This window comes from Salmo trutta, chromosome 23, assembly GCF_901001165.1.
Source record: "Salmo trutta chromosome 23, fSalTru1.1, whole genome shotgun sequence".
Classification (NCBI taxonomy): domain Eukaryota; kingdom Metazoa; phylum Chordata; class Actinopteri; order Salmoniformes; family Salmonidae; genus Salmo; species Salmo trutta.
In genome coordinates this window covers 32,429,958-32,449,440 of record NC_042979.1, presented here as the reverse complement: position 1 = coordinate 32,449,440, position 19,483 = coordinate 32,429,958, and the positions used below count along the sequence as shown (strand labels likewise).

At 40.9% G+C, this 19,483-nt stretch overlaps 2 protein-coding genes across 2 annotated transcripts; one reads left to right on the top strand and one right to left on the bottom strand.

Annotated features, from left to right (window-relative positions):
• Window positions 1–1,868: 1,868 nt before the first annotated feature.
• On the top strand, window positions 1,869–7,701 carry LOC115159804 (RNA exonuclease 4). The gene is made up of 9 exons (XM_029709862.1): window positions 1,869–1,995; window positions 2,267–2,540; window positions 2,673–3,031; window positions 3,423–3,575; window positions 6,171–6,364; window positions 6,537–6,625; window positions 6,723–6,797; window positions 6,895–6,969; window positions 7,066–7,701. Exons 1-9 carry the CDS (start codon window positions 1,928–1,930, stop codon window positions 7,207–7,209), a joined length of 1,431 nt encoding a protein of 476 aa, XP_029565722.1. The 5' UTR covers window positions 1,869–1,927; the 3' UTR covers window positions 7,210–7,701.
• On the bottom strand, window positions 7,665–18,326 carry LOC115159805 (calcium channel flower homolog). The gene is made up of 5 exons (XM_029709863.1): window positions 17,717–18,326; window positions 12,335–12,407; window positions 12,055–12,180; window positions 11,795–11,902; window positions 7,665–11,405 (listed from the first exon to the last, which is right to left on the bottom strand). The coding sequence occupies exons 1-5, from the start codon at window positions 17,820–17,822 to the stop codon at window positions 11,318–11,320; spliced, it is 501 nt and encodes a 166-aa protein (XP_029565723.1). The 5' UTR covers window positions 17,823–18,326; the 3' UTR covers window positions 7,665–11,317.
• Between the last annotated feature and the right edge of the window lie 1,157 nt (window positions 18,327–19,483).

Below are 19,483 nucleotides of genomic sequence, written 5' to 3'. Positions count from 1 at the left end.
AAGGTCTCCGGAAATGGTCTGGAGAAGAGAGGAGGGGATAGGGTCAAGCGGGCAGGTTGTTGGGCGGCCAGCCGTCACAAGTCGCAAGATTTCATCTGGAGAGAGAGTGGAGAAAGAGGTCAAAGCATAGGGTAGGGCAATGTGAGCAGGACCAGCGGTGTCATTTGACTTAACAAACGAGGATCGGATGTCGTCAACCTTCTTTTCAAAATGGTTGACAAAGTTGTCCGCAGAGAGGGGGGGGGATTCAGGAGGGAGGAGAAGGTGGCAAAGAGCTTCCTAGGGTTAGAGGCATTTGCTTGGAATTTAGAGTGGTAGAAAGTGGCTTTAGCAGCAGAAACAGGGGAAGAAAATGTGGAGAGGGGGGAGTGAAAAGATGCCAGGTCCGCAGGGAGGCTAGTTTCTGTGAGCTCGCAATGAGTCGTCAAGCCACGGAGCAGGAGGGGAGGACCGAGCCGGCCGGGAGGATAGGGGACATAGAGAGTCAAAGGATGCAGACAGGGAGGAGAGGAGGGTTGAGGAGGCAGAATCAGGAGATTGGTTGGAGAAGAATTGAGCAGAGGGAAGAGATGATAGGATGGAAGAGGAGAGAGTAGCAGGAGAGAGAGAGCGAAGGTTGCGACGGCGCAATACCATCTGAGTAGGGGCAGAGTGAGTAGTGTTGGAGGAGAGCGAGAGGGAAAAGGATACAAGGTAGTGGTCGGAGACTTGGAGGGGAGTTGCAGTGAGATTGGTAGAAGAACAGCATCTAGTAAAGATGAGGTCAAGCGTTGATAGGGGCAGCAACCTTAAAGAAGTAAGGGTCTAAACCATTTGACCCAGATGTCTTTGGGGGTCAAGTTTAAGGAGCTCCTTTAGCACCTCGGACTCAGTGACCGCCTGCAAGGAGAAACTTTGTAGCGGGGCAGGGGGGAAAGGGGGAGGAGCATCGGGGATAGTCGCATTAGAAGGGGTGGGAGATGAGGAAATGTTGGATGGGCAAGGAGTCATGGCAGAGTCAAATAGGAATCCTGACTTAATGAAGTGTTGATTAAAGTGCTCAGCCATGTGCTCCTTGTCAATAACAACCACATCATCAACATTAAGGGACATGGGCAGCTGTGTGGAGGAGGGTTTATTCTCCAGGTCTTTAACCATTTTCCAGCGAGAGAACGCCTCCTTAAAGAAACTAACTTTGGCCTTCCGGATAGCCTGAGTGCACTTATTTCTAATTTTCCTGAACGAGAGTATGCGTGCCCCGAGGGATTTGACAAATGGAATTCTTGAGGTGGAGTAACAAATCAGTAATAACAAATGAATCTTATAAATGTGCCATATATTACAATATAATGGCCATTATCAAGGTGATCAAGTTTCTGATGTATAAAAATAATGTTTGCAACTTTGAATGTAGGCCTACATTTATTGTGGCTCAGTTGGTAGAGCACGGTGTTTGCAACGCCAGGATTGTGGGTTTGATTCCCACGGGGGACCAGTACGGAGAAAAAAAATGTATGAAATGTATGCATTCACTACTGTAAGTCGCTCTGGATAAGAGCGTCTGCTAAATGACTAAAATGTAAATGTAAAATATGTTGTGATTTGGGCGTATTGTTCTGAAACCAGGACGAAAGTGATTAATCAATTAAACAACACTGCCACCGTGTGTTAAAGTATTTTAGTGCAAAACCTTTCAACGCAGTCCCCTCTTGTCACTGGTTGTTTCCTATGGTTCTCTTTTGTGTGCTTTCACCTTAATGGATATTATGTATAGATTTTTAGCCAACATCATTGATTACATTTTTTATTGGTAGAGCAGTTTATATTAAGCAACATAATTCAGAATGAGCGGAATGAAATCCTTTATCTAGGAACAAAGCGCAACCGTGGAATTGTTTCCTTTCGGACATTCACACTTGTGACAAATTTCCAAAGTACACATTTCAGCATGGCGTGTAGAAAAATGTGTAACGTTGGATCTCTAATTGTGTACAGCATAACGATTGTTGCGGCGTTGTAAGTATTCATTTAGCTCTTTATAGAGGTGAAATATTCCAGTTTAAACCATGAGTACCAATTAGTTGTTATGTTATTGTTACTTAGCAAATGCAGCTAACGTTAGCGAATTTATAGCAAGTAGCTAACTTACTGAGCTACAGAACGTTTGAAGTATATTGGGCTGTCAAAGGCTAGTCATTTAGCAAGGTTAAGTTTTATTTTATGAGATATTAAGAGTATAAAGTTGAAGTCCTGGCTGTCATTACTCTCACACTGCTTCCCACCCAAGAAATCAGAACGGAGTTGACAGCAAGATTTTCAAAAGCAAAGTTCACAGCCATCGAGACATGATGTGTAAAGTCAAACCAGAGAAAACAAACTCTGCTGCTTTTAAAATGCCAAAATCCAGTCAGAGCCAAACGAAAAAGAAACCTCTAAAGAAAACGTTTTTTCAACACACTAAGAAGAAGGAGCCCATTTCAAAAGATCAAGGTAAAACCAAGGCGTTGCTTCCCCCGAAAGATGCCCAACAGTTTTCAACCAACTGGAAAACGTTATTAGAGGTAAGGACTTGGTTATGACTTAAGTCAGAAATGGCATGTTGTGATACAGATTTTAGATGAGACTTGAATGCATTAGTACCACTGTCATCCCTGTCAAAAATGTGGTGTTATTAGAGCTCTCTCTATTTGCAGGTGTTCAAATCCAACCCCCCTCTGGTGAAAAAGCAACCATTTCAGCAGAACTCAAAGAAGGAATTCCCTAAGAAACCCACTAAAGACATTTCGACGGAGGTGGCGGTGGCGCATAAGAAGCCTGCTAAGAACTTATCAAAGACAGTGAATGATGCAACTAAGCCCAAGCAGGTGAACAGTGGGAAAGCATGGAAGGACAGTACTGTTCCTAGTAAATCTCAGGTGAATGGAATAGATCCAGGACCATCAGGGACAGAACAGCCCAAAGCTAAGAAGAGGAAACAGAGCAGTGTCCAGACAGACAGCAATGCACAGTTAAAGAAGAAGAAAGTAGAAGTGGAGGACAAGAAACCCACTGAGTAAGTCTGTCCAGTGTGACCAATATTGCCTTGACTTGGGTAGGAGCTTACCAGAACTAAGTACCAGCACCTCCAATGTTCTACTGCTTGAGTTTCTGCACATGTTTTATAGATTATCAGCTCAAAGGTATTGCAGAGTTTCTGCACCTAAATATAAACAGTACAGGCACCCAAAATGAATACCGGCAAGTAAGTGTGACTATTGAGATGTTGACTTCAAGAACCTCTCACTGTTGTAAAAAGCATGTGTGGTTTGTCTGTTTAGTGACTTCTGTAGTCAATTGTCAAACTTGCATCCAAACCTACGGTCAGATTATCAGATATTATTTCCACAGGCACCTCAGTGTTGGTTAATGTATGTGATGGTTAATGCATATCTGTCCTCCACTAGATCGGACATGTGGTTTGATGATGTGGACCCTGACGACATTGAGGCCACAGTGGGAACAGAGGCAGCCGATATCATGAGGAAGATCCAAGGCACTCAGAAGACAGACGCCCAGACCACAGAGAAAGCACTGGTCAAGGACAGGGCATTTGAGGGGTGAGTTAGGCAGCGATTCTCAACTGGTGGTTTTTGAATGTGTTGCAAGTGTTGAGTTTTAAAAAAAAAAAATGAAAAAATACTCCAGTCTGAACTTAAACCAGGTAGAAAGTGTGTAAAAATTCTAATGAACTTACATTTTTACTTAATTTTAATCTCTGAATAATTATTCTTCACAGTATCGTAGTATTTTCAATATAGAGCTATTAGCAGCTTTGTGCTACATGAACAGCAGTGCATATTCCACACCTATCTTGGCCTGGTAGGCAAACTGTGGGTGGGGGGGGGGGGGGGGGTCAAGAAACCCGGAGCACCTGCTGCTTTAGTTGTGCCAGGACCACTCTCTCAAATACCTTCATCAGCTGGGAAGTGAGTCCAACAGGCTTGAAGTTGTTTAGGCCCTGCCCTTGGTGTTTTTGGGAACAGGCACAATGCAGGGGGATTTCCATGGTGTAGGTACAGTAGAGGTAGACAGTGACTGTATGAAGATAAAGTGCATGATCCTGCGCAGTACAGTCATTGAGCACCCGGGTCTGATTCTATCCGGTCCTACAGCCTTCCTGGCATTTGTCCATTTGAACTGTTTCCTCACCTGGTCCACAGTCTGAGTAATTACCCGTACTGTGGCAGTCTCTATCCAAGCGCATGACAGAGAACCCATCCAAAGTCACTGATTCAACAAGTGTATCCTCCCTAAGCCAAGTTTCGATGAAAGAAGGAAAGCTCACATCGTAAAAGTCTGTAGGCATTGAATGTTTGCGTACAGCTCATCTACCTTGTTGGGCAGTGGGCACACGTCCCCCCCCATGGTGATGAAGGCTTGCATTTTCTCTGTCTGTTCCGCACTCTCACACCAAATCAAATGTATTTATAAAGCCCTTCTTACATCAGCTGATATCTCAAAGTGCTGTACAGAAACCCAGCCTAAAACCCCAAACAGCAAGCAATGCAGGTGTAGAAGCACGGTGGCTAGGAAAAACTCCCTAGAAAGGCCAGAACCTAGGAAGAAACCTAGAGAGGAACCAGGCTCTGAGGGGTGGCCAGTCCTCTTCTGGCTGTGCTGGGTGGAGATTATAACAGCACATGGCCAAGATGTTCAAATGTTCATAGATGACCAGCAGGGTCAAATAATAATAATAATCATAGTGGTTGTAGAGGGTGCAACAGGTCAGCACCTCAGGAGTAAATGTCAGTTGGCTTTTCATAGCTGATCATTCAGAGTATCTCTACCGCACCTGCTGTCTATAGAGAGTTGAAAACAGCAAGGTCTGGGACAGGTAGCACGTCCGGTGAACAGGTCAGGGTTCCATAGCCGCAGGAACCCTTGAACCTGGAGCAGCAGCACGGCCAGGTGGACTGGGGACAGCAAGGAGTCATGCCAGGTAGTCCTGAGGCATGGTCCTAGGGCTCAGGTCCTCCGAGAAAGAATTAGAGAGAGCATACTTAAATTCACACAGGACAATGGATAAGACAGGAGAAATACTCCAGATATAACAGACTGACCCTAGCCCCCCGACACACAAACTACTACAGCATAAATACTGGATGCTGAGACAGGAGGGGTCAGGAGACACCGCATCACTTTGTCTGGTTGGAGCGCATACAGCTCCTTGATTGAGTATATCACTACAGCATTAAAAATAGTTCTCAAGATTGTATTTTGGCAATTATTTTTCATGATTGAAACAAACTGGTTCAATTTGGGTCCCGAGGCAAAACCAGTTGAGAACCACTGAGTTAACCTGTTAAACTCTTAAGTGGTTGTTTTGGGCACTGAACAGGGCCCAGTGAGGCCTTGTCTTTTTGGAAATCGTACTAGAATCTTACTGCTGGCAATGTCATAAGAACCCCCACCCCCCATAAATGATGCCCTGTGGACATATTCATAGATTATGCAATGTAGGTCAAGTCACCTTTTAGTATGCATGGAAAGGGTACACCTGATGGTCATTGTAAAGAAATGCATTTCCTTCTCCCACATTACCTAGTATGCGTTGTTTAGCTAGCTGGGAATAGAGGTGAAGAAACTTCAAACTTATCGGTGTCCTTATTTAAAAAATCAAAATAAACTCTAACTTGAAAGCCCTGTATGCTACATTCATTTTAAAATGTCAGATTTGAAAATCCATTCAGCCATTTGGGCAGTGACTCACTACCCAAACCAGACACAACTGGTTTCAAGTGGCCAAGAGATGTCATGTGACATCCTACTACTATCTAGTGCAGGGGTTCCCAAGCTTTTTCACTCAGGCCCCCCTTCCAGCATTGGAACATCCTGCGTCCCCTTATTTCTATGGGCACAAGCACTGTTAATAATACAAACTGTTAACACCCCTCTTGTTGGAGGAGAGTTTTGCAGGTTTAAAGCTTATTTCCTGCAATTCTACACATGTTGTCATGAGTTGCAGAGACAAATTTGCCGTTTTAAAGCTCTTTCTTGCAATTCTACACTGTTTTCATGTGATATTTGAGTGTCTCGAACATTACTACATCTATGGGCTAAAAAACCTAGGGAATGGAGGGGGTGGTCAAGCTCCAAGTCAAGTACCAGGTGTGACCAAGGCTTTTTTTCCTGTTTATCATGGTACCTGTCAGCCTGACCAAGGCGGTGGCTATGGACTGTGAAATGGTGGGTGTGGGGCCAGATGGCGAGGATAGCATCGTAGCCCGGGTCTCCCTTGTCAACCAGTTCGGAAAGTGCATCTACGACAAATACGTCAAACCCACAGAGAAGGTGACGGACTACAGGACAGCTGTCAGTGGCATCCGGCCAGATGACATCAAAAACGGTGAGCAGGATGAGCTGACCTCTTAGTGATTATTTTACCACTATATTCTTATGGTAGCATTGGAAACGGAAACAAACTCACTAAAGCCCAAAATAATTGTCTGATTTTAGGATGAAGTTGTCTGCGGGTTGTTTTCAAATGCGACTTTTGTGTTGTCTGTTACATTCTGCAGGTGAGAATGTGAAGACCGTACAGAAAGAGGTGGCTGAGATCCTCCAGGGGAGAACGCTTGTGGGACACGCCATTCACAATGACCTCAAGGTACACCACTATGATGTAACTTACATAGAATGATATACAAACTAAAACCTGACCATTGTCAACATTTACATATACTTTCCATGCTAAAATCTTTCAGATTTTGTTCTTGGATCACCCAAAAAAGAGAATCAGAGACACCCAGAAGTATAAACCTTTCAAGACAATTGTGAAGGTAAAGACGGGTTTGTGAGCAGATATTTTCTATTAATGTGGGTGACTGAAGGGGTTGTAATAACACTATAAGAGGAAGATGTTTATTTTATTTTCAGAGTGGTCGGCCCTCTCTGAAACTCCTGTGTAGAGAAATACTCGGTGTCAAAGTACAACAGGGAGAACATTCATCCGTAAGTCACCGTTTTCTCAATCTTTTTTTATTTTGTAGCTCACATATACAGTGGTACAACTGTGAACCATAGCCAATGTCTGAGAATGTGTTGCAGGTCCAAGACGCCCAGGCGACCATGAGGTTGTACACGGTGGCGAAGAAACATTGGGAGGCAGAGATCAAGGCTAGTCATAACAACCCAGAGTTGACCAAGAAGATCAAGGAACCAAGGAAGCCCAAATCACCCAAACACAAATGAACCTGATTGACTGAACTGCATCAGTCTGTAATGGGACTGAGGACTCGCCCTTGACTAGATGGCACAGGACAGGAGGCTTGATTGAATTAACAAGTGTCTTTTGGAAGTGGACTCGCACTTTGAGATCTTAGTGAAAAGTGAATTGAGGAATCTCTTTTGGTGACCCATAAGGATTACACAAAGTGGTTTGATCAAATTAATATAGACTTTATTCAAATCCCACTCAACCCTAATCATTCAGAAAGTTGGTCATCAAAAACAGCCTAGTGCCGCTTTAACTATGCATTGATCTTTCATTCATTGTCTGCTACATCATCAGTTTTCTTCTGGTTCGAATGTTTTAAAATGTGGTATTTTTCTGATCTTCTAACATCCATGTCTTGATGTTGAATATCTGCAGTTTCAATTCCAAGTGTTTGGATTATGTGTTGCCTTTTGAATTTGCATTTTTTGAATTTTGTTTCATGAATTAAAAGTTAAATATTTAAATCACAAGTATGTAATTTATTTGTTTGCGCGTAATAACTGGGAGGAAAAATGTTTTCATATGGAGAGAGAATACCATGGGCCCGTTCATAAATTCGGAATAACTGACGAATTTACAAACACTCGACACGTGTTGAATATGACCGGTGTCAGTAAATGTCTGCGAATTAGTGTTGCCAGCAGCGAAGTTAGTCACCAACGCTCTGGATAACATGAAAAAAGCCGAACCAGCTCTGCTAGGGTGAGTACAATGGTCAGAGTGAGTTGTTCTCTAATTTTTGTATGGAAGTAGCTATCAAGCTAGCTAATTTTAGCCGGATAGCTTGGGTGCTTGACTGCCGTTGAGGCCAGAACGCTCGGATCAACCCTACTCGGCCAGAGTGAAACGCTCTGAATTTACGAACGCCCTAAGCGCTCTCTGGCACTCCAGAGTGAATTTACAAACGCACCCCCGTATAACTAGCAACGAAGTTAGTGTGCTCATTTTGACCTTACAGTACATGACATCATAAAAAAGCAACAAAGACAAACCAAATTCACTTAGATTCAACATAACTAAACAGAAGAATACACAGTAACCCCATACAGCAAACTAGAGGTCAGGGCTGCAAAACTATCATTTCTACTGCATGGGGCAAGCTGTTAGTGTTTGAGGTTCCAGAGTGGTGCAGAGGTCTAAGACACTGCATCTGGTTCAAATCCAGGCTGTATCTCATCCAGCCGTCATTGTAAATAAGAATTTGTTCTTAACTGACTTGCCTAGTTAATTAAAAATGATTTTAGATCATTGTTCCATAACGCTATAGTGTAACCATTAAGGACTTGTATGTGCCCAGAGATCATAAGGTAAGGATTAGTGTCCCTCTTGTATATGGGGGTGAATCTCATGAAACTAGTTTTAAAATGTAGCAAATTGAGTTACAAAACCATGAATAACCAGCCAAAATCGACTATCATTCTGAGGACCAAGATGTCTACTTCTTGGGAAGGTGTCTTATTTTAAACCCATTTTACATTTGCCTGAATTTTTCACCCCAAATTCTCAGGTCATTTTATATTTTTTTTGGGGGGGGGAAGCTTAACTTATTTGAATAAAACACTTGAAGTTTACATTAAACTATATTTATTGCAGTGTCTGTGGACATGTATCATAACACTTTCTCTAGTTCCTGTAAAAACTCCAATCAGGTTTTAAAGTTTTATTTGCCCATTATGCATCATCTAGAGTAGATAAGCACAAGTTAATTTATTCGCTTACATGCCCTCAGAATGAGTTTCTTATTCTAAAACCCTCCCTTTACCCCATTTGGCCTTCTCATTACCGAAATGGCTGAAGTGCTCAAATTGGGAAAAAGTCACATTTTATTTAATTTGAAATATTTATTTTCAGTGTTATGTTTAACTCAGGCCTTTTCATTAGGGAGGGGAGCAATGTAAAAAAAAATATATAGATTTGTTTATAACTTTTTTTTGTCTTTTACAGTAATGAAAATGTTGGTAAAATGCATAATATCTGATAAAAACAATTGAAATATTTATTTTGAACCTTTATTTAACTAGGCAAGTCAGTAAAGAACAACTTCTTATTTTCAACGACGGTCTAGGAACAGTAGGTTAACTGCCTTTGTTCAGGGGCAGAAAGACATTTTTACCTTGTCAGGTCGGGGATTTGAGCTAGCAACCTTTCGGTTACTGGCCCAACACTCTAACCACTAGGCTACCTGCTGTGGTTAGCTCATACAGATCCTAATATCAGTGAATCAAGACTTCAGAATGTTTTGTTGGACAATTTTATGAGAATGATCCATGGGCAATATAGACCTCTGGGTCAATGCATGAAACATTCATGAAATTCCTAGTTTTCCCCCCAGTTGCTTTCTGTCAGGGAAAAATAGTTAACTGTGAAGCTACATTAGATAGCTGCTAACACACCTATGTTGCATATTATTTTGAACTATGAGCTTAAATAGTGTTTAATATATTCCTAAGTGATAGAATATCGCTTGTATGCCTGTAGTGTTTGATTCATTTTAACAAAAGCTGGTTCATTTGTACGTGTATGTGGATAGTACCTATGCATTGGTTAAAGTGACCTGCAATAGTGTTCTTGCTAGTTACCCTGTATGATGTATATAGAAAATAAAAATATGCCTAACTGAGAACCGATCATGGGTGACCATTTTACTGATTGAAATTATTTCCAATCCAGAGATAATGTGCGAGATACACTACTGTAAGAGGTGTGGCCAAACAAGCTAACTCAATGCATTATTGTTCACCAAAAGATTCAACAACAAAAAAACAACAGTAGCATGTTGCTGAACAACACATTTGAACCTGTGATCAGTAGTTGGACAGAAGATTGTATCTCCTATCTGACTAAGGAAAAAGGCTAATATTTGCTTTGTGTGCTGTGTTACACACTATTAGTCCCTGAATCAAGACATTATCTCATCACAGTCCTTAAACATGCTGCTTCCATGGGTCAGAAGGCTAGATCACACTAGGATTTGTAGTCGAAAACAAACATTCTGAAGCGGCATAGATCAACCGGGTTCTAGATCAATTCAGGTTCCAGAAGAGAACGCCAACAATAGATGGGTTCTAAAGCACCGTAGCCTTTCTTTAGGGCCCAATTCAATTCGTATTGCAGAAGTTCAGCGCTATAGCGTGATTTAAATGTTAAAGTAATTTCCGATTGACCGACATGTGTATCGTTTACCGTGAATGTAGTCTCCACGAAAGCGGGAACATTACCTTTGAATTTCAATTGCACTACAGTGCTGAACTTCCGAGAGATGTATTGAATTGAGCCCTTAATCAGTTTTTCTTCTCATGATATACACAACCTGTAGCGACCTGTGACTGTTTGATTACAAGCAAATTTGTAGAATGCCCCAAAAGCTGATCAGATAGTTCATCTTATCTGTGCACTGAAAACTGTTGTTAGGATTCACTGTGACATCATAGTTCTATGTCCTCTGTAAACATGCAATGTTGTCAATGTTTGTTCAAACTGTTCAGTTGGAAACTTGTTCATATCTCAAGTAACCCATATAAAAGAGGACTCCCATCTTTGGGTACACTGGATGGATATACATTTGGGATTACTGTCCCAATGGCCGAATGTCCAATTGCCAGTGGCACAAGCAGAGTAAGATGACTTGGGATATTCCAAAAACTACAATTCCACATTCACTATCGCCCAGGTTTCCTGAAAGGCGGATTGGCTAAAATGGTACATTCCTTTTCCTACTTGCCAAAAATGGATACCCCAGTAACCAGGACAACAACACATTACAAAAAATTAATAAATAACCCCCAAAACTTATTAAAACAGCTAAACCTTTACATTAACTAAAATGTCATGGAAAACTAAATTCACACTATAAAAGGACCAAATTACATAAAATCTATAGTTATCTATACGGACACATTTCATCAAATAAGACATTAAAGATGCAGCAGTTTAGATACATAAATAAACCCAGTAACAGAGAGGGAGAGGTGGGGTTAAAGAGAAGAGATGCGATGGTGGGGGAGGCTAGAGGGGTTGACATATTTGTCCCTTGGTTAAGGATAGTGTTCCTCCTCTGTGAGACCGGAGGGATGAGCCATGTCACTATATTGACCCGTCAGTCATCCCGGTCAGCTTCTCCTCATCCCCCAGTTTCTGGTGATTCAGCCTGGCATAACTCACCGCATCGCCCCTGAAAGAAACAGAGTGGTGGAAGAGAGAGAAACGGACGAAAGCATGACACCACAGAGGAAAGGGGAAATGTTAGATATAATGTTGAATGAGAGAATTTACAGGGTTACTTTTTGCCACTCAAAGTTATAATGAGAGTATGGAATGAAGCTGTTATCTCCTGTTACAAGATGTTATATTATTTTAAATGTAATGCATATTATTACTGATTAATAACACAAACATCTAAATGTTGATTAAAAATGCATGTTCATTTGAACTGAAAGGGGAGAAAGTGTGAGAAAGAGGGGCGAGAAAGAAACAAATTCAATCTCAAGTACACTATGTAGGCCTACACACATATATTCAAATTGAAATCTTATCACAAAAGTATGAATAGAAAAGCCTCACTTTTTGCCCAGGGAGGCGAGACCATATAGGACTCCTGTAGCGAAGGCAATGGCATTCCCAAACAACGTGGTGATGGAGAAGCTCAGGAATATGGGAAACAGTGCCATCCTGGAAATACAAGAAACAGGGATTGATTGAGTGGTTGATTACAGAAAACTTGAAGTGTGTTTTTCAACTGGTTAAAAGGTCATTTAAAATGCAGGCCTAGACAATAGAAAACTGAGTCATGTGAAGACAGCAGGTCTCAGTCCAGTTCTTACCCGCAGTAGAAGAAGGCTTTCTGCCATGGCTTGAATTTGTCAGCTCTAGCTGCCACTGCGTTTGCAAACTCAATGAACTGGCAGCAGAATGGGACTTCACACAGGAACAGCACAAAGGCATTCAACCTTGAAAAAGAAGGAGGACATTAGCACAGTGATGGATCTTTACACACACACACAAACACACACACACACACACACACACACACACTAATATATGTAGGCGTGTATGCAAAACTAAAGCCTTGGCTAAGGATCATATTGTGCAAGACAAACTTACACCATCCATACTCCAGCAGCGATGTTTAAAGGGTTGACAGTGACACACATCCACACTCCTGAGATGGCACATGCTTCAGTGGGAGAGAAAATATTATATTACATGCAATGTTACAGTTCTGATAATGCAACCAGATCAAGTACAAACAGGTATAAATATGCATGTGGACGCTTCAGGCATATAGGGTTACCATGAATACCAACTTACCAGAATAAAGGAGGCTTTGTTCCAATTTAGAAATATGACAAACAGTGCTATTACCCTGACTGGGGACGTTATTCATCCACACTTAAATCAAATATAGCCTAACTGGAAACTACAAGGGCCTGAATTTCCATTTAAACAAACATAAGTGGTTTTGATAGCAGGAGCACCAGAGGATCAGCTCTTCTCCTCTGGCAAAGAGCCATAGAATACGAGCCAAATAGGAGGCAGATGAGTATTCATCTGAGTTTACAGGCCCCATGCTAAGATCCTGCTAGGCCCCTGATATACATTGCCTGGTCGGCTCTGCTGGGTGCTGCTACCAGTCCTGTGGCCACACTGTGAGCATGGGAAGGGACCCAGACAATGAAAAGATGGGATAATTACACACATGCCATCCATTGTAGTACATACACACACACACACACACACACACACACACACACACACACACACACACACACACACACACACACACACACACACACACACAGACTTGAATTAATAAATTAATTCACACAGCCCACTAGTGTCTTAAAGTTGAGACCGCTCATCTTGTCTTTTGTACCCAACTTTGATTTTGGCTAAATTATTAACTAGTGGGGCTAGAGTTGTATTGGTTTGAAACCATTAAAGCTTGAAAACACAGCTCAGGATTTCTATCTAGAGAGAAACATCACGCTAACCTCATGCTAGTAATGACAGATTGGAGATCCCATACAAGTGTGATTAAATTAAATGGCTGCCACTGGCAACAAACTCCCACAGTACCAGATGAGACCATTTGGCTAGCTAGCACACTCATGCCATACACCCACAGAGACGCCCACACACAAGCACTGCTAGTCTCAGAGACACACATATGCAGTCTACTCTGCAGTAGCTAAAGTCAGAGGAATCATTTACAGTGCCTTCAGAAAGTATTCATATCACTTGACTTAGTCCATATTTTGTTGTGTTATAGCCTGAATTCAAAATGGATTACATAAGATGACTTTCCTTACACATCTACACATAATACCCCACAATGACAAAGTGAAAACATGTTTTTAGACATTTTTGCACATTCATTGAAAATTAAATACAGACATATTTCATTTACATAATTATTCACACCCCTGAATTAATACTTTGTAGAAGCACCTTTGGCAGCAATTACAGCTGTGAGTCTTTCTGGGTAAGTCTCTAAGAGCTTTCCACACCTGGATTGTGCAAATAATTGCTCATTATTGTTTTTCTTCGAGCTCTGTCAAATTGGTTGTTGATCATTGCTAGACAACCATTTTCAGGTCTTGCCATATATTTCTGCAGTAGATTTCAATCAAAACTGTAACTTGCCAACTCAGGAACATTCACTGTCTTCTTGGTAAGCAACTCCAGTGTATATTTGGCCTTGTGTTTTAGGTTATTGTCCTGCTGAAAGATGAATTAAATCTCCCAGTGTCTGGTGGAAAGCAGACCACCAGGTTTTCCTCTAGGATCTTGCCTGTGTTTAGCTTGAAAACCTCCAGAGTCCTTAATGATTAGCCACATACCCATAACAACACCCACCACTATGCAGTATGCTTGAAAATATGGAGAGTGGTACTCACTAATGTGGTGTATTAGATTTGCATCAAACATAACACTTTTTTGTATTCAGGACAAAAAGTTGCCATTTTTTTTAGTTGTTGTATAAATTCAGTGCCTTGTTGCAAACAAGATGCGTGTTTTAGAATATCTTTATTCTGTACAGGCTTTTTTTCACTCTGTCAATTAGGTTAGTATTGTGAAGTAACTACACTGTTGTTGATCCATCTTCAGTTTTATTCTATCACAGCCATTAAACGTAACTGCTTTAAAGTCACTATTGGCCTCATGGTGAAATTCCTGTGCGGTTTATTTCCTCTCTGACAACTGAGTTAGGAAGGACGCCTGTATCTTTTTAGTGACTGGGTGTGTTTATACACCATCCAAAGTATAATTAATACCCTCTCCATGCTCAAAGGGATATTCAATGTCTGATTTCTTTATTTTTACCCATCTACCAATAGGTGCCCTTCGTTGCGAGGTATTGGAAAACCTCCCTGGTCTAAGTGGTTGAATCTGCGTTTGAATTGTACTGCTCGACGGAGGGTCCTTACAGATAATTGTATGTGTGGGGTACAGAGATGAGAGAAACTATTATTGCACACAGAGTGAGTCCATGCAACTTATTATGTGACTTGTTAAGCAACATTTTACTCCTGAACTTATCCAGGCTTAACCATAGCAAAGGGTTCATTCTTATTGACTCAAGACATTTCAGCTTTTCATTTTTTATTAATTTGTAAAACTAATTCCACTTTGACATTATGGGTTATTGTGTATAGGCCAGTGACACAAAATCTCAATTTAATAAATTTTAAATTCAGGCTGTAACAAAATGTGTAAAAAGTCAAGGGGTGTCAATACTTTCTGAAGGCACTGTAGGACATATCCTATCCTGAGCTCGGATTCAACAGCATGCTGAAGTATACAGAGCCAATTTAAAATGCAGCGGTCCAGCATGTGAATGTGATACAGCGACCACTACTCCGGTACCATAGCTACAGCAAGGCAGGGAAGGGATAGGTGGGAAGGGAGGACAGGGATGCGATGCGATTGGCCTACTGCTGGGGAACTGCAACGCAGGCAGAAACAGCACCTCTGTCTGTCTCGCACTGAGTACTCTACTCTAGTTAACATTATAAAATAGAAGCTATCACTGGACATAGCTTATGACTTATTGTGCCAGCCAGGCAAGCAGAAAGCCTATGACCCAAGGAGATATGTGACAACCAGGAGAGCAGACAGACAGTGCCAACTTCCAGCCTCTTGGTTCCTGTAAGGAACAATGTGAACATGTGACTAATGGGTTATTGTTGTACAACGAGATGCTGGGATAGAGTGATGTGGCAGTGCTTTGTCTGGGCAGACAGAGGCGCTCAGTAAGAACACTGAAGGCCTTGACTAAACACTAATATTTTAAAGACAGCAGATCAGCAGAGCTTCCTAAAGAGTGTATAGCCTCACACTGTCACTGCATGCACTTCCGTCATGTGCACGTGCCTTCAGTCATGAGAAAGTATGCATGCATCGCATGTTAATTGAAGTCAGCTAGCATTTACATGGTTTTGTGCCTGTGTCAGGTGATAGAAATGTAAACTTCCGTGCCGTCGCACTAAAAGGTTGGGTACATTTATTTTATTTTTTAATGATTGCAACATTGCCGCAAAAATTGAGGAGGCAAGTGGAAGAAGGTAGAGAACTTGTCTGTCTGCCATATATTAAATTAGCAGAATTGTCTGGAAAATATTGGATCTAAATAGATAAATACAGACCAATAAATGTTGATATTTTGTCTCAAATTTCAACCATCTGAAGGACCAACACCACAGACAACCGGTAGAGTGAGTTGAAATGTAATTGTATTCAACATTCAGGCTGTGTATACCATCTGCCTAAAGTCAGCAGGTGAAACCACTGACCTGTGATAAGGTAGAGACAAAAAGGATTAGCCACAATAGTGGAATTTGCAGTTCACCTTCAAAACAAAAACTTCCCCATTGAAATTGATCCTAACAGACATAAATAGTAGAATAATTCCGTCTAGATAATGCTAAATAAGGTTGGAATGTACCGTAATTTCCAGACTGTTAAGCGCACCTGAATATAAGCCGCACCCACTGAATTAAACATTTTTTATTATTTTGAACATAAATAAGCCGCACATGTCTATAAGCCACAGGTGCCTACCGGTACATTGAAACAAATGAACTTTACACAGGCTTTAACGAAACACGGCTTGTAACAAAAATAAATAGGCTTTAACGAAACACTGCTTGTAACAAAAATAAATAGGCTTTAACGAAACACGGCTTGTAAAAAAAACAACATTTGCAGTAAGCTTTAGTTGTCTTTTTGCACTGAGTCAATTCCTCACACTGCTGTTTCCAACGTCTTATCATCGACTCATTAAGACCAAGCTCCCGTGCAGCAGCTCTATTTCCTTTTCCAACAGCCAGATCAATCGCCTTCAACTTGAAAGCTGTATCATATGCATTTCTCCGTGTCTTTGCCATGATGAGGGTGACAAAATGACTACCGTAATCAGAATGATGGGAAGTTTGAGAGCGCTCGATTTAATCTAAACAGTAAACAAAAAAGTTGTTTGACCTTAACCCGTTCGGCAATTTCATTGGTCTAATGAAAGCTTCATGCCGGCAAAAAACTGAGCACGTCACAGAATGTGTTTTTTTTTTGAAATTTTTTTTGAAAGCGGGAAAAATCCATATATTAGCCGCGTCATTGTTTAAGCCGTGATGTTCAAAGCTGGGAAAAAAGTTGCAGTTTATAGTCCGGAATTTACGGTAGTTACATAATATAAACAATAATTAGACAATAAACAGTAAAATAATCCCACTGTGGATGCACTAGACCGCATAATTGCATTGGGGGCATACATATGCACTGTACATATAGCCTTACCTATGGAGTATGCACCCATGAAATGGGGTATCACCCTACTCAGCAACACCCACAGATCACAACTATGTAGTTTAATTAATTGATGATTTAAGAAAATAAATAGTTATGTAACAACGTTCCAACCTTGTTTAGCATTATCTAGTCCACATATGGCATTATTCCACTATTTGGATCTGTTTGGCTCAGTTACAATGGGGAACTCTTATTTTGAAGGCGACCAGCAAATTCCAATATTGAAGCTACCTTCACACAGGTATCCAAATCCCAGACAAAAGTCCTCCATTGAAACGGATCCCCAAAAAAATAGTGGAATAATGCCATATTTGGACTAGATAATGCTAAACAGGTTGGAATATTGATAGATAACTTAAAAATAAATACAATAATTAATAAGTAAACTCTGCATAGTTGTGATCTGTGGGTTTTGCTTAGTTGGGTGATTCCACTGTGGATGTGTTAGACAAAATAATTGTACAGCCTTAACTATGGAGTGTGAACCGATGAAACGGGGTATCAGCCCAGTACTCAGTGAAATCCACAGATTACCATTCCAAAGAGTTTACACAAATATTAGTGTCACGGCTCTTATTGTGGGACTTTGTAGGAAACCACCTCCCTGTGTGTATTAGACATTCAAATTGGACTGTCAATCACAGTAGTTATGAAAACGCTTAGTTAGTTTTTACTTACATACTCCGCCCAGGACCCCAACGATTTTACAGAGCCATCGGTACCACCATGTCATACCATCATCGTCGGTGACAGGTTTCGGAGCTGCCGCCTCGTCGATGTTCATTTTGGCCCAGTAAATGATTCAGCGACTCGCCTCAGTCAATTTAACAATAGCCACTACCGGCTGTGGCTCACTTGGACAACGAAAACTAGCGTTAGTTAGCCAACGTCAATGGTCTTGTTGATAGTTGAAGAAATCACAGAGATTTTTGTTTTAATGATAGCTTTGATCTGGTCTATACTCTGGCTTGCTAAATAACAAACTATGGTTATCAACGGAACATTGTTTTGTTGTCAAGATAGCTGACATTAGCTATGAAGCTAGCTAACTCTGCTGTCCCTGTCGCCAAAGCAAAGTCTGATGTTGGCTTCTGTCACACCGCTAACCTCCACCAACAAAGTTGGAATTTACTAAACTATTTTTTCAAATTAGGCAGCTACAGCTACCACTATTCAATTACACCATTCACAAATTATCGTTTTAACGACCTGCTTTGTCTTAATTTGTCCCTAATCTGATATTTTGTCCCGTCTTCTCGGAGGATCCCCCAGGTTCGTCCCCGTTGCATTGTGGGTGGGACTAAAATAGTGTACGTCACTGTTTGTTTACATGTGGGTGTGTTCCAATCCAAACAGTTCGGTGGATGCTGCACAGCGACACAACAAAATCCTGTAATATGTTTTTTTTATCCCTAATTAATAATGAGCATTTATGTATTTAATTATGATTTGCCTGAGACATATGAAGCTCCTACTTTTGCCAAAGACTCCAGCCACCCTAGTCATAGACTGTTCTCTCTGCTACCGCACGGCAATCGGTATCGGGGCGCCAAGGCTAGGTCCAAAAAGGTTTAACAGCTTCTACCCCAAGCCATAACACTCCTGAACAGCTAATAACAGCTAACCCCCCCCCCCCCCCATTTGTATACTGCTGCTACTCTCTGTTTATTATCTATGCATAGTCACTTTACCTACATGTACAGTACCAGTCAAAAGTTTGGACACACCTACTCATTCAACGGTTTTCCTTTATTTTGTACTATTTTCTACTTTGTAGAATAATATTGAATACATCAAAACTATGAAATAACACATATGGAATCATGTAGTAACCAAAAAAGTGTTAAACAAATCAAAATATATGTTATATTTGAGATTCTTCAAAGTAGCCACCCTTTGCCTTACATTTACATTTTTACATTTTAGTCATTTAGCAGACGCTCTTATCCAGAGCGACTTACAGTAGTGAATGCATACATTTCATTTCATGCATTTTTTATTTATTTTTGTACTAGCCCCCTGTGGGAATCGAACCCACAACCCTGGCATTGCACACACCATGCTGGCGTTGCAAACACCATGCTCTGCCAACTGAGCCACAGGGAAGGCCGACTTGATGACAGCTTTGTATACTCTTGACATTCTCTCAACCAGCTTCATGGTGAATGCTTTTGCAACAGTCTTGGATAAAATATATTTTGATTTGTTTAACACATTTTTTGTTACTACATGATTCCATATGTGTTATTTCATAGTTTTGATGTCTTCACTATTATTCTACAACGTAAAAAATAGTAAAAACTGTAGCCTCGTTACTGTTATTTTATTGTCGCTCTTTAATTATTTGTTAGTTTTCTATTTTCTTCTTTATTTTTTTTACTTCAGTTTATTTTAGTAAATACTTTAACACGTATTTTTTATACAACTACAGTCGTGGCCAAAATA